General features: G+C 42.8%; 1 protein-coding gene across 1 annotated transcript in view; it reads left to right on the top strand.

The window, feature by feature from the left end:
• Positions 1-15,895, top strand: part of RFTN1 (raftlin, lipid raft linker 1) — a 127,121-nt gene that overhangs the window by 77,526 nt on the left and 33,700 nt on the right. Inside the window, exon 6 of the mRNA XM_066628221.1 lies at positions 13,381-13,584. Within this exon, the coding sequence (XP_066484318.1) occupies positions 13,381-13,584 (204 nt within the window). The remainder of the gene's footprint in view (positions 1-13,380; positions 13,585-15,895) is intronic.

The raw sequence follows: 15,895 nt of genomic DNA, 5'->3' as shown, positions 1-15,895 counted from the left end.
CCATAGACTACTGGGAAAAACAATTAGCCTGGAATAAAGAAGAACAGTGAATTCCAAAGGAGGTTAACATTGATCATCTGCCAGCTGGATTTGTTTGTTTCTTCTGCTGACTTCCTACAGAGTTGATGTTCTCCAAGCCCCAGATTGTGATTTACTTCTATTTACTGCTTGCTGATAGAAAGTGTTAATAAGTCCCAGAAGATTTTGTGGCTCGCAGATAAACAAAATTCAAAACTGTTGACAATGTGCAGGTCAAAGTGCAGGTCAAAGTACAGTACAAATTTAGACCAACACAAGAGTTTGAGTTTGGAAAGCTCATGGATTTGAGATGACAGTTGATAATAGTTTCTTTTATCATAAGGTTATATTATTCTTATTGGTTCTCAACACTTAGGAGTCCATGGACCAGTGAGACGAAAATTGGAATTGTCGTGGACCACATGCAACTGTGGGTAGTCTGGCCTCTGCCCTCTCTGGTGGTCTGTCTCCCAAGCGCTCCCTACAGACTATCAGAGAGGACAAAGAATGGACTGCCCACAACCACAGCTGGCACTTAAGTGGTTGTGGCTACAGGCAGTCTCCACCCTCTTTGGTGGTCTGTTAGAGATTGCTTGCTTGGCAAGACACTGGAAGTGATCAAAGGTAATTGTTTTTCGAGACCTCACTAACCACTTCTCAGAGTCTCACGGACCACATGTGATCCACGGACCATAGGTTGGGAACCAGTGCTTTAAAGTCTAGTTTTTCAAGTTTATTTTGGCTTAGTAACTTAATCATTCATTGCATAATAACTTGCCACTGATAGCAGCAACTGAATCAATACGTTGCCATCGTTCTGTTTCTCATTCTCCCAGTATGCTATGCTGAGGAATCTTTTGTGCAGGATGTTTTTTTAACAATTGCATCTCAAGGGCTGGTCCGTAGCTCAATGAAAGAGCATCTGATTTGCCTGTAGATGTTCCCAGGCTCAGTCTCCAGGTAGAGGAAAAAAAAAATCCTGTCCACAATCTTGGATAGCCAGCGTAGACATTACTGCCCTAGGTGGACCAATGGTATAATTTAGTGTAAGACTGCTTTCTATGTTCCTAAGAATTGGTTCACATTATTGTGAACAAAAAACTTGTATATATTATTCAACAGGGATGGTAAAACCCAGCGTGGCTTGAGTCAAGTCACTGAGTCACCGCCCCCTACGACTCAACTGAAATAAGAGTCATAACAGGAGGACTCTAATGGACTTTAGTCAAGTTCCCCCCCCCTTCCAAAAGCCTGCTGTGGAAAAAAATGAGACTGCTGCTGGGGAGTGTGTGTGTGTGTCGGAGTTCTCTTTACTCACTCCCCTGCTGCTCCCTTCCATCTGTAAACGGGGGGGAGGGCTGAGATGGGCTGCGTGAGAGTGGGGACAGAAGTGGCAAGAGGGAGGAGGATCACAAGCAGCAGCTTTGAGTTCTACCAGGACGACCCGATCCTTTGCAGCCCTACTCAGAAGTAGTTGCACTACAGCTGGTCATTCAGTGGGGCTCTTTCCCCCTCACCAGCTATGTTGGCTCCTCCTCCTCCTCCCCTCCCTCAGCTAATGGAAATATGAGAATTCCCATCCTTTGTCCAATGATCATCCATTCCTTCCTTCCTTCCTATCAGAGATGGGAAAAGAGAGCCTAGTCCCGCATCCCACTTCATTGCAACATTAACCCTTTCTTGCCTCCTGACTGAAACCTCCCTGCTGCTATTCCCATTGGAATGCTGGCCCCATAAAGTTTTCCACACCGCGAAAACAGTAAGCAAGCACACCCAGACACAGGCAGACTCAAGTCAGCACACGTGGAGACGAGTGCCAAGTCAGGGGGGCCCTGACTTGAGCCGTTTTCAGAGTCGTCCATGTGCGTGACTCATGAGTTGCAGAGTCACCCAAAATTATGCATTTTTGTGACTCAAGTCTCCCAATCCTGTTGTTCAAATTATATATGTGGTAGGGTATTGGGACTATGAATTTGAAACAGACACACACCCCACAATAGTATACAAACTCTCCCTGATACCTGCAAGCCTTACCTTCTTTTTCACAGGATAGCTTGTTGCATGGCTTGTTACATGCTACCAGTCATTATGTTCCATCTTCTATATAGTATTTCCAGTCAGAGCTGATTTTAAGCATTTCATTGTTCATAAAAACAAATGTGTGTTAACAGAGGCTTGGTTTTGACATCATGCAGAGCCAGGAATGAATCTTGGTTTTCATGTGACATTCTCTATCCTTGGTTATTCTCCCTCCCCTCCATGCAGGCAGGGAGCAAAGAGTCTTCTGATTCTGGTTTAGATTAAGCCAGGATCTGTGATAATGTCTGAACCAGGAGATCCTGACTTAGGCTAACCAGACTTGAATTTCATTGTATTTGCAAACACTGGTTAGAAGAAGCCAGGATTTCTTAGTGTAGATGTCACAATAGATCCTGGCTTGTTCTTGTGTGTATCTGAGACATTGCACTAAACCAGGATCCACTAAAATTGAGTGTTGGGCGGGTTAGGACAGATAAAAGAAAATATTTCTTTACTCAGCGTGTGGTCGGCTGTGGAACTCCTTGCCACAGGATGTGGTGCTGGCATCTAGCCTAGATGCCTTTAAAAGGGGATTGGACAAGTTTCTGGAGGAAAAATCCATTATGGGGTACAAGCCATGATGTGTATGCGCAACCTCCTGATTTTAGAAATGGGTTATGTCAGAATGCCAGATGCAAGGGAGGGCACCAGGATGAGGTCTCTTGTTATCTGGTGTGCTCCCGGGGGCATTTGGTGGGCCGCTGTGAGATACAGGAAGCTGGACTAGATGGGCCTATGGCCTGATCCAGTGGGCCTGAAGAGTGGCTGTTCTTATGTTCTTAGGATTGTATCCTGACTCTGTGTGATGTCTGAACCAAGCTTACAGTGAAAATCACTTGCCCTCATAAGAATTATGATTTGATTTTAATGATGGATTTTCTCAGTAGAATTTTGGTGAAAGAACCATGACCTAAAGAGAACACTTATAAAAACCACCCAAGTTGTCAAATATTTAACGGATGAGAAAATGTCAAGATTTAACACATGTGTTCAATTGTGGTTGTTTTCACTTGTGCTTTTTGGGGTGTGTGTGTGTGTGTGTGTGTGTGTGTGTGTGTGTGTGTGTGTGTGTCTTAGGGTGAAATCTTTCAAAGAGCCATACTTTACTCCCACATGAACCTCACAATTAAATTATTTTACTTCTGTACCATTTGCACAGCTTTCTAAATGAGGAAGCTGCTGCTGTTTTCTCTATCTTGTCTCTAGAGACTGTGGGTAAGATTGTGGAGGGGCTGTAGCTCAGTACATCCAGTAGTCTTGCATCAGTAGTCTTGCATCCAGAAGGTCTCGGGTTTGCTCCCTGGCACTGCCAGGTAGGGCTGGCAAAGACCTCTTCCTGGCAAAGAAACTCTGGAGGGCCTCTGCTAGGTATTGTAGGTTAGATGGACCAGTGGTCTCACTTGTTAGAAAGCAGCTTCTCGTGCCCAATGCAAACCTTACCTATGATTAGGATTGTTTGAAGAAGTGGGGAAGACGTAAAACAGTGGAGAGAGAGTGTATGAACCTGTAACCCACCCCAGTGTCTCAGCTTGGTAGGAGTATGGTGCAGTAGGACACGCATGAGGAGATAATCTCTTTGATATTTTGTTGGGATCAATCCATCTGTGATAAAAGTTGAATGAATGCTACACCTATGCTTTTTGAAAGGAGTCAGAGGAACTGTATCACTTTTTACAGTTTGTATGGCCTATTTTGAGTCATATCTCCTGTCCTTTGGGGATTTTCTAGCTCAATGGTGTCAAACTCATTTCATAGAGAGCTCCGAAGTTAGCATTCAGGGTTCCTGCTGAGGGCTGGAAGTGACATCACTAAGCAGATGATGGCCAGAAATAAGCACTTTGTTCTCACATAGAAACTAATTAGCAGCAAATGACAAAAGAGAAAATACACAAATCCTGATCCTATTTCAAGATATGGGAAAGCCCAATTTTCATGTGGGCAGCTGTTTCAGCAGTAACACCTCAGCAGCTAAAAGCCTGAGGGCCATATAAAAAGCTTCCGGGGGCCGCCTCCGTCCCCCAGAGCCTCATATTTGACACCCCTGTTCTAGCTTGTGAATACATGCCAGCTGTTCTTAGTGCTAAGAATTTTCAGATTTGATTTGTAAGTGAAAGCGAATGAGGTACAGGCATGCCCTGGGATCTACAGAAGGTTCCATACCAGATACACATTCCATGGATACTAGAGACCATAGATATCAATTCAAGCATATTAAGAAAGAAAGCCCCCATAATTTGCTGGATCACTTTGCATTCTGGGGTGAACCTGGGCGAAGACCAGGGCCTCCGTGCAACCTGGAAGAGACTGCCTGGAGCCCTGCAAACGCAGTGAAAGTGCTATGCAGCCATCCAGCAAGTTACTGGAGGCTTTTCCTCCCTTTGCATGTTTGACAGGGGTCCCCTGGTATCTGAGGCATCCGCGGACAGCTGAAAGATACTGGGATACCGCGGACAGATACTGGGGGTCGCCTATATCTTACTACACCACCACTTTTCCCTCAGCACATCTGATTTCTTTATTATCCTTTTATGACCTTAGTTTTCTACAGCACTTCTTTTTCCTAAGCTGGAAAACTTATTCCAGTTTTGGCTTTAATCTTCCTTTCTCCGATGTGAGCCCAGAGGTTAAACCATGTTTCTATTCTCCACGTTGTCTGTCTTAACCTTTTACATGACCAACCTTGCCTGTGCTTGCGTTTTCCTTTTCCAGAAGTGCATTTTGTAAATTCTGTTTTGTTTTATATTCTCTGTTGGAGAGCTCTGCTTTCTTCCCAGGATGTGATTTATTTCCACCACTTTTTGCCTTCTTTTGAAGTGATCCTTTTTTCTTATTTTGATCAGTCTGTGCTTGTCCAGGCATCTCACTATTCTTTATGTATGAATTGCAAACTGTTATATCCTACTCACAAGCATACTCTGAGCTCCATAGTAAGCCTATAAATGTGTTTCCATTTCCAACATAATTTAAAATATAATTGCTGATGTTGAAATAATGTTGGATTCCTTTTTTAATGTGTGTATGTTGAATTATAAAGTTTCTGGCTGAGGGACCTCCCCTCCATCCTGTTTCCTATTACTACAAAATGATAAAGCAATCCTCTTGATCTATATAAAGCCTGGCTCAGCAGTTGCATGGCTTTGCCAAACCAACATCTCAACATCCGTCCTTTATGTGGGTACAACAACTCATATTTCATCATTACCACTCTGGAATCACACAGTTTGAATGTGAAGATTTGCAGCATGTACTGACTGCATGTTCCTGCATTTTTTTCCTGGGAGTTTTCTTCTCAAACCGCCAGCACAGAACTCTCATAAATCCCACGACTCCAAAAAGCTGTTTGGAGATTTGACAGAAGAGTGTCTTTTAAAAAAGAAAATGGCTCTGTTTGCAGATAGACACCCACCCAAAACGTCATTTTCCCTCATTATTAGTCTTATGCCGAATCCCTGCAACAAATGCTGGCAATAAGTTGCTGGAGGCCTATAAAGCACTGACCTCCCTCAGCTCGATAGTAGCCTCTGGCACTAGCACTGGCAGATGTTTCTTGTTATATAGTGGGTTCATGCGAATAAAGGAAGGCATAGTGACAACAGCTCAATATGTTTATTCCATCTTCAGAACAGAACCTAGCAAAATACAAGGCAAACCCCTGGCTTTTTATAGCCTTTAACTCCACCCAGACTTCCCATGATTGGTGCAATTGAAACCTTAGAGGGCCAATCGGATGGTAGGATTTTGATCCATCACCCGATTGGCCAGCCATAAGACATACATACATACATACATACATACATACATACATACGTGTACATAACACCCTCAGCTTGATAGTAACCTCTAGCACTAGCACTGGCAGATGTTTCTTCTCCTTCTCTCTTTCTGACTAATGGAAGCACTGCCTAGAGACTCTGTGACGATGCAGGGGCCCCCTGCAGAATGTTCCCATTTGTAGATGGGAGTGAAAGACATAGTAGTGGCATGACTCTCTCGGCTGACTCATGCCGCTGTTGCCACCAGCACTGGGGGATTCAGAAGATTGGCTTAACCTTCCCAAACCTAGATGCCACCCCTGCCTGAAACCAATTTGAAGCAACAGCAACAACATCTGGGGCATTCAGAGAGTTCTGAGGGGCTGATGGAGATATAACGTGTATATATAGGTGGAAATTTAGATTATTAAGATATAAAGCTGTCAGCAATTTGAATATTCTACTTCGCCCATACTACACTATTAGAGCTTTTTTTCTGTACTTTTAATGTATTTTTTAAATGTTGCTTGTTTTTCTTTTAATTTTATTATTTTTTATTGTGTGTGTTTTTTTCTTTTTCTTTTATTATAATATATAGACTATAAAGAGTTCTGAGGGAAGAATTCCTGGAAAAAGAGGAAGAGATTCTCATACATTGATGAGATTTTCAATTTCTAATCTAGAATTGCTCTTATTAACAATGTAACACCTCAGTATAGCATTAAACTCACCCAACTAAGGGCCCACTCTAAACAATTCTAGAGTGTTTAGAATTCTAGAGGGCCCACTGTTGCAAATGGGCCATAAAGCACGTTTGTGAGTCCTAAGCGCTGGCTGGAGCTAGCCTAGTGCCAGCCTGGCCTAGCGCTGGTGCTCCGCTGCTCTGTGGTTACCCAAACTGCTGGATGGCGGAGAGTTAGGTGAGTGCATGGGGTAAAGTGGGGAGAAGGCATTCCAGGGCGGAGAGAAGGCGGGGAAGGAGCAGGGTGGAAGGAGGGTAGAACCAGTGGAACCCAACTCCATCGAATCCTGAGCTCCGTATTGGGCTGCACAGCCCAACACGGAACTTTTTGATTCTGTGACAGCTGTAGAGCTGTCGCAGAATTGAATAGCCCCATTGCAGGGCAACTTTTCTTACGTGGGAAAATGTACCCTCTCCAAGGCGCTGGTAGTGGCTTCCCAGTTGCACTCAGGATGCCTTAGTAGCCACTTTTGGCACCATGGCAGCTCCGCACTCTGGGCAGCTCAGGATTGGGCTGCAAATTGGGTTAAAAAAAACTGTAAGTTAAGTCTCTTCCTAAGTAGTTTGAACATTTGAAAGGCTATTGTAATCCTGACAGTGAAGACTGAGAACGTTCTGTTCCTGATCAAGATTTCACACAAAGTTGTTCTTAATGCTGCTGTGTTTGTGTTAATGTTTTGTCAATTCTCTTTGTGCTGTCGAAAGGCTGTCAGCCCAGTCCTAAGCATTGGTGCAGTGGGGCCACATGACTTCTGCTGTATAATATTCTGCTGTAGAAGCAGAATGGAAGTCACCTTGGAGTAAGGGAATATTTTTCCCCTTACCCCAAGTAACACCCCAGTCTACCCTATGGGGCTATGTGGATTTCCATGTGGGTCAGGTCCATGTGTTCTGGTGTAATGGAGGCAGGCCTGAGAAGGAGGTTAGGATATGGCAGAGGCCTGTTCCACCAATCCCACTCCCCTGGCCTGATCCTCCCCCATTCCGCCCGCCCCCTCACCAAAACGACCCTTCTACTTCTGTTCCACTCTCTCACTGCCGGGCAGGACCTTACCTGCACCATTGGGCAGAAAGCCTGGATGCAGCTTTATCAGGACTGCACAGGCCTTCCTGCTGGCGCTGCTTGCTCACCAGTTGCAGAAATGTGTCTTACTACAAGTTTGCTACACCCTCCTCAAGCACAGGGACCACTGTGCCGGCAAATCTTCTGCTTTAGATTGTGCTCTGTATTTCTGTCTTCTAATTCTTGATTTTTTTTAATGTAAGACAGTCTCTTTCTACAAAAAACTTTGCAGAATGGCATCTGAGATAAAAAAAAATGATTAATCTGAAACATTGGCACACTTGTTCATGTTATTTATTGGCCTCAAAATTCTTGTATGTGGGTCTTTGCATTTTGTTTGCTATAGCAAATCAGATGCCTCCATCTGTCCATCCCGTGTCTCCCCCTACACACATACGCACATTGAAAACACCATTTGGTGCTTATTATTTTACATGCCACAAAATCACCACCATGGGTTTTAAGGCTGGACAAATTAATAAATGCCATTAAACGCCGTTCTAAAAACTTGTCAAAGCTTTTTGGAAAAAAAACTGCAAAAGAAATTAGAAGGGTACTATATTTTTTATCATTTTGTATAGAACCCAGATTTTATTTGAAAGTTGAAAACAGTTTGTTGTTGACATGGATGCTCTGGCATAAGTGAATAGGTGGTGTTAAACTTCCGACAAACTTTTTTTGTCTAATAATCTGCTATGGTAACTGAAGTAGTAAAAGGAAGAGATCCGCTCAGTCTTATACTCCTTTGAATAAATCGAATGGTCTTTCCTATTTTAATACAATATTTATTAAGCGTATTTCTATACAATGACACCTCTTACAGTGCTGGGGATCTGTTTCTCAGAAGCGGTGCACTGCATGAAACAGCACTAAAGGAGATGCCATTGAAGGAAATGGGAGCTGATTGGTCCCATCCCACCGGAACACACTGCTCCCTTTGGCTACAATGGCTGTCAGTCTACCTGGCATGAAAGTGTTGTAATGAAACAGCACCTAAGGATGCATCTTTATAAGGAGTATTATACTGTCTTTCAGACAAATTTCTCAAGGCAGATGGAAACAAAATAATAATAATTGCATAATGTTTTAAACAGGCTGGTGAAACCAGCAGCTAGACTATATTCTTTGAGAGTTTATAAGAACATTTTGCTATTGAAGTTGTGTCTTTAATAGTTTGCTCTTGCCTTAATTAAAGTGTCCTTTGTTTGAAAGAGTCTGCCCTCCTTGAACACAATTTTATTGATGGTATAGTGAGTGAGAGTCTCTCACTCTAAGGAAAAACAGCTTTCACACAGGAAGTAAGAATCAGGAGAAAAAGAAACAAAAAAGAAAAGAAAAAGAAGCTAGGAGAGGTGACTGCAGTTTGTTCAATAAGTTACACTAGTGTTTTGAAGTGACTAAAGATGTCTGAACAGTTATCTGGGAGCACCATGGTGACAAGATGAAAGAAATAGAGACCCAGCAACATGCAAGAAAAGCAAGCAACCCTGAACAAAAAAGCCTGGCTCCATTTGTACATCAGAAGTATAGAGATGGAAACTGTTAAGTGTGACTTCTTCAGTTCTAAAACTGTAGTGCAAATCTTTGTAACCACAAGGTAAAGTGCATGCAGCTGGTGTTTTAGGCAAAGGAAAAAATGGACACTGAAGCTGAGAAACTTAATTCAGGCCCATGGTGCTTCGTGCCAACCGACCTAGAGGGGGGGTACCCTTGGTGCAGCCACCCTTTATTCAGCCCATTCTGATTCACACACACACACACCAGGGCCTCATCATGTCACAAGGGTGCCCCATGCATCTGGAGAACCTTAGGAGCTTTCTGACCCGATGTGGCCTGGTTGTGCTGACTTGGCCACCTTGCTTGGCCTCTCCATCTGTACCTGCAGGTTTCCATTTTGGGCAGGGTCTCTCCCTCTCTGGCTCAAGGGGCTAGCTCAAGCTCCCCTGCCTTTTATTGGGGGCACAGCTCCAGTCCAGCCCCTCCTTGCCTTGACGCATCTGCCCTGGCTGTAGAGTTGGCCCTCAGGGGCTACCCTGGGCCTCCTAATGCCTTATAAGGCATTAAAAATGTCACTTCTTGTTTCATGGAGAAACTGGAAGTGACTTTCACTGTCAGGCTCATTCTGAGCCCGGCAGAGGCCGCAGATATCTGCTGGGCTCAGAGGATCCTCCGGAAGCAAGGAGAGTGGGGCTCCCCTTGCCTCTGGAGGAGGGGTGCGGGGGGTAGACCTGATTGGCAGATGCAGGATCTGCAGATACAGATTCCCCCTTGTATATATGAAGTGCTTTGCTCACTCAGAAAACTCTATACAAAATTTTATTATTATTATTATTATAACGTCCCAGTGCTTCAAGGAGTATAATTTACACTAATTGAAAATTATTCAAGGTTTGCTCACAGGAAAACAACACCTTTGTGACTCAAAGCAGATGGAGAGGTTCATGAGAACCACTCACAATCAGAGGCTCAACATTTGATGGCAAAAATGAAAATCAGAAATGTACACACTTGATGTATCTACAGAGCCACACTGCACAAAGCAACTTGCTGTGCTCTAGCAGGTGTAGTTTTGAGCAGAAATATTCACACCTAGTTATCGGAACACTGTTTTCAAATACAAGATGATTCTGATTTCAGACAGTCTGATGACAAGGTGAAGTTAAAAATGAAACTTGCTGTAAATATCGCACAATGACAAGGAGTTAATAATAAAATGAGAACTAGTTTAGCAAAAGCAGGGAAGTTGTTTATTGTTCAGTGCCAATCCAGTGACTTGTAAAAGAAGCTAAGGAGATTCAGGATAAGATCACGGGGGAAAGCGATGCAATCAGCAGAATCTCATTTAAAGAACACCAAAGAATTTACTGAGGAGGAACCCAAGGATCAAACTACACGTTACAAAGATAGTACAGTATTCATTTGACCCTTATTTTGTAATAGTGCTGGGGGGCCAAAGCTGCTTGGGGAGATAAAGGGACTTCAGCATTTTTGCCCTGCTGCAGTTTCACCCCCAATCTTGTGCCTGCCCCATGCATTCCTTTAGAAAAAAAGCTGTCTGTGAAAGCAAAAGGAAGTTCTTTTTCTAATTAAAATAGTGCATGGGAGTGCAGTTGGGTTCAGAACCTCAGTGTGGCATAGTGATAAAGCTCCCTCCCACTGCAGATTTGCTCCATTTTGCCTGCTCCTGTGCTACTTGAAAACAAATTGCCAGTCTAACGCATTCTTTGTAAATGTGTAATTTGGCCTTTTTTAGATATAACAATCCAATAGGCATAGAAATGAACAAACGACAGACAGAACAACATATACCTTGAGTACAAACAGCAGGAGACATCACCATTGAAAAACTATGGCTAAGTCTTGACGTAACTTGAAACCGTGACCTGAGCTGACAGTAATTTACCTGTGCCATGTTTGAGCTTCCAGTCCCAAAATGGGTAAACTATGGCTTTTTGCTGCTTGTCTGTTTTGATTTCTCACCTGCTTGAAAACTTGGGGCCCAATCCTATAGCCCTACTACACCATCGGAACTTGTGTTCCTGCAGTGCAGTGTGTTTTACAGTAGTTGCCAAAGGTGATGCACCATTCTGTGCCACCAGGCTGCCACCATAAATAGCAGGTGGCCATGTGCCAGGTGCTTCAGAAGACACCTTGGCACTGGTAAAGCAGAACAGGGTGGAGATGATGAGGAATGGGGCAGAGACTGGGGCAGAGAGGAGTGTGTATTAACACCAGGAAGGGGTAGTTTTGGCAGCAACAGTGCCACTGATATTCTATCCCCCTTCCTGACCTCAATCTGAAATCTCAGGACCACTCAGATTTGCACCAGCAAAAATTACTGGCACAGGTCAAAGTAAACCTGGCAGGGCAGGAAAGACTTACCCCCAGGGCAAGGGAAAAATGTTTTCTCACCTGGAGATCTCTGGGACTGCCCCTCTGCAGGATGTAGTATGTGCTCCAGCTGCATTGGTGGGAGGAGTTAGATAGGATTGGGCTGTTGATTTCATATGTTCACTCCTGTTTCATTGGTACAGCAGCCTCTTGACCTGGAGCAATGATTCTAACATGGTTCTGGTTTGTCCATGATCTGTTAAATTAACAGGAAGTTGAAAGTTGCGCTTCCACAAAACATGGCTTATGGACCGGCTTGGATTTGGACATTAAAACAAACAATGGGCTATCTATGAACAATTGATGGTTTTGCATTACATCCCAATTAGGTGTGCAAAATGTATTTGTAATCAGTTCCACTATTGATTGTAATGTAAAATAATTTCTTTATATGAGGAGTTATTATATTGCCCTGTAGAGTCAAGTCCTGTTCAGACCATGATGGGGGTTCTATGACATGATCCTGTGTTTTTTATCTGCACTGCCTGTTTATGCCGTTTCTACCTAATGTGGTTTGTTTCCATTGTATGCTGATGTTTGATTTTGTTACCTCTTGTTTTGTGTTTTTATTGTATTTTTTGTTATAAGTTGTCTTGGAAACCCCATTATGCAGTGGAGAATGTGCCCTAGAAATATTTATAGATAAATAGATAAAATAAATGACTGGCAGGAGAGATAAACCAGACAAAAGGTAATATTGCTTTACCCAGCATGTAATTAATATGTGGAACTCCTTGCCACAGGATGTGGTGATGGCACCTAGCCTAGATGCCTTTAAAAGGGGATTTCACAGATTTATCAAGGAAAATTCCATCATAACAATGCTTAGAATTCCAGACCCCGGAGTACGGGGAGGTACTGAAGTCTTCACAGACTAGGAAAAGAAGCGGTAATATTCACACAATAAATTGGCCCTTGCCTGTTGCAGTGGGATGACTAAAAATGTTCTTTCATGGCAGAAGAGAGATGGTGTGTGCTGTGTGAAACTTGTTCCAAAACGGTGGCTGTTGCCATAGCAAAAAGATACTGAAGGTGTGTCATGGTGCTGCACAACATTCTTTTAACATGTTGCTAGCTCTTATTGTCATGCACAGATTTAGTGCAAGGGATGAAGGCCTGCATCTTCAGTAGAGTTTCCAAATATATCAGTTGAATATATTCAACTGTATGTATATTCACTACTAATGTAGTGTTTCTCAGACTGTGGGTTGGGATCCACTAGGTGGGTTGCGAATCAATTTCAGGTGGGTCCCCATTCATTTCAATATTTTATTTTTAATATATTAGACTTGATGCTACCATGGTATGTGAGTGCATTTGGGGAAATGTTACAGACCTGTCCTTTTACAAGCTACTATGTAATATTCTTTTAACAATGATAGTCAGTGAGACTTACTCCTAGATAAGTGTGGGTAGGCTTGCAGCCTAGGATTGTTAAAAATTTTCCTGCTTGACGATGTTACATCCAGTCATGACATCACTTCCGGGGGGTGCTGACAGATTTTCATTCTTAAAAGTGGGTCCCGGTGTTAAATGTGTGAGAACCATTGTCCTAACGAAACATGTTTCATACTTTATTTGATGATTGTGCAAATTCAGTATGCAATTAACCCTTGTTGTTTTATATTTTTGATTGTTTCCCATATACTGGTTATTCTGGGGAAAGGTGGAAAGCCAGGGTTTTTGCTAATGAGTAATGTTTTAATTATACTTGGGGAAAATTCAATTATTAGTGCCTTATTAACAGGGCATTTATATGGCAGACTAGAAAGAGCAAGTTCACAGTATTTGTTGTTTCATTGTTAATTTTTTTTTGCACTTCGTATTTTGTTTAGAAATGGAGATCTTTGCCATCTTCAACAAGCCAAAGTCCTTGCAGAGATCTAGTCAGTACTACACTGTAACAATTCCCATGAGAATCTTCAGCAATGGGCAAGGCATTTGTGGAGTAGAAGCCAATTGGCTGGAGCACATGACGGATCACTTCCGGAAAGGGAGCACATTGGTGAATGCCATCTTCGGTCTTGGAATGGTAAATGGTATGGAATTTTCCTACAAGATCTTTACTCTTTATCCATACTTCTGATGACGAGTTATTTTCTTTTGGGGCTTCTGCTTGTCAGAATGCTCAGCAAATACATTCAGGACTGAATGTGAAAACTTGAGAACATTTATGTTTGCAAGCGTTAGAAGCACTTTTTATATTCTGAAATCAACAAAATGAGGCAGATGTGCTTAAGTAGCACCTCATTCCCTAGCTTCAATTTCCCATCTCTTAGCAAAAGAAATATTCTCTTTTCCACCTAATTACACCTTGAAATTACATGCCATACTGAGTGTAAATTATTTGTTGGCATCAATCAGTAACAGTCTTTGAAGAAGCAGCACCTTTATAAATTTTCATGCTGCTGAATTTAATTCCTGTAAAAGTTCTTGGCTGTTTTGTAGACTGCTGCTCACTAAGCAATGGATCTGTTTTAGTTCAAGAATGGTCTATAAATAGTTCAGAGTCCACTGTGTGCCCATCTATGAATCACCAGTGAATAACATAGTGATTGGCTAATTCACAAGGTGGCCTGTGGACTTGTATGCTTACTTCAGAGGCAAGCATCAACATTTTCAAGCATTAGCAATACAGAAAGCTGCCTTATACCGAGTCAGACTGTTGGTCCCTCCAGCTCAGAATTGTTGGCCCTAACTAGGAGTAACTCTCCCCAGTTAGAGAAAGGAGATTTCTCTGCCCTACCTGGAGATGCCTGGGATTGAATGTGGGACTTTTGCATGCAACACCTGTGTACTGCCACTGATGTATGTGCCCCTCCCATTAGTTGCATGACAGCATCTGACCTGCAGTAGTTGGAAAATTGCTTGGAGAACTTGCAAATCTCAGTGCATACATAAGCAATGGGAAAAATAACTCTCCATTTTGGATTTGATTTCTGCTTTTGGGCTCACAGTATACGTGTTGATTTCTGAAAAGTCACTTCACTGTCTGAAGAGCTACACGAATAGCTTGCTTGTGTGAGTCTTGGTTTTGTGGCTCATATATTTTTAGAAACGATGCCATTTTATAGTATAAGTTATACTAAGGTTTGCAAAACCTTGTAATGCCTCTTGTTGCAGCACAGGAAACTTCTCACAATGCAGGTGGTATACTTTCCACTCCCCTCCCTTTGGAATATGACCTTGTCTTTTTTTTTATTACGTTTCTCACGCCAAAGATGACTGTGAATCTACAAGATCTGATTCTGCAATTGCTAGTTCTCAGTTCCCTGCCACATCCTACCATGTGCTTTGAGAAAGGAAAGTGTTGATTTTTTTTCTTTACATTCCAAGCACTGAATCTTCACTTCTCACACTTGTGTTCATGGTGGCACTTCATCAACCTCCTTAATGGTGTTTGCTACACATTTGTTGATTATCTTCACTGAGCTGCGGGCTTCAGGCATACTTATTCCTGCAATTGCTCAGAAATAATAGTGTACACAACCTTAATCTGCTTCTAATATTTTCAAACAGTTTTAACTGTACACAAAAACAACACAGACTATGTATTTCTGCTGAAGATATCACTAGTTTACTGGCACTTGCACTGCACTTTAAGAATGATGTAGATCAGTGGTTCTCAAACTGGTGGGTCATGACCCAACAGCTTGTGTAAAACTTCCCCTGTCTCTGTTAAGGGGAGGGGAAAGGGGGAAGTAGCAGGGGTGAAAGAGGTCTATTTTACTTACTGAGGGCTGCTGGCAGCTGCAGGAGTTGCAGGGAGCCCTGAGCAGCCCTCCACAGGGCTCAGTGCTTAGAATGTTGATGTAGTAGAATGTTGAGAAAAACTGGTCACCAAGCAACCAGGAAGTACTTAGCAACGGTTTTTCTCAACATTCTAAGTCAACATTCTAAGCATCGGGGAGCCCTGCGGATGACTACTTGGGGCTCCCCACAACTCCTGCAGCTGCCAGCAACCCTCAGTAAGGAGAAAAAGCCCGCCTTCACCCCAATGAGCAACACTGGGGATTGTGTTGCTGCCCTCCCTCTCCCCCACAAAGACTTAGTTAGGGAGTAAAACTCTCCCTAAGTTTGAGAACCACTGTTGTAGACACATTGGAATGGGTTCAAAGGAGTGCAGTGAAGATGGTCAAACATATGGAAAATACTGTAAGTCCTTTGAGGAAAGGTTGAAGGAAGTGGGTATGTATAACCTGGAGAAGAAAAAACTGAGAAGGGGTCTTGATAGCACCTTCAAGTACCTGAAGGGCTGTCACACTGAAGAAGGCAAATGCCTGTTCTCTGCTGTCCCAGAGGACTCATTGGTTGAAATTATAGGGGCTTAGACTTTAGCTGAATGCTAAA

Source organism: Tiliqua scincoides, chromosome 5, assembly GCF_035046505.1.
Source record: "Tiliqua scincoides isolate rTilSci1 chromosome 5, rTilSci1.hap2, whole genome shotgun sequence".
In the NCBI taxonomy this organism is placed as follows: domain Eukaryota; kingdom Metazoa; phylum Chordata; class Lepidosauria; order Squamata; family Scincidae; genus Tiliqua; species Tiliqua scincoides.
The sequence above is the reverse complement of the archived record's forward strand: the minus strand, read 5'-3'. Positions and strand labels throughout refer to the sequence as shown.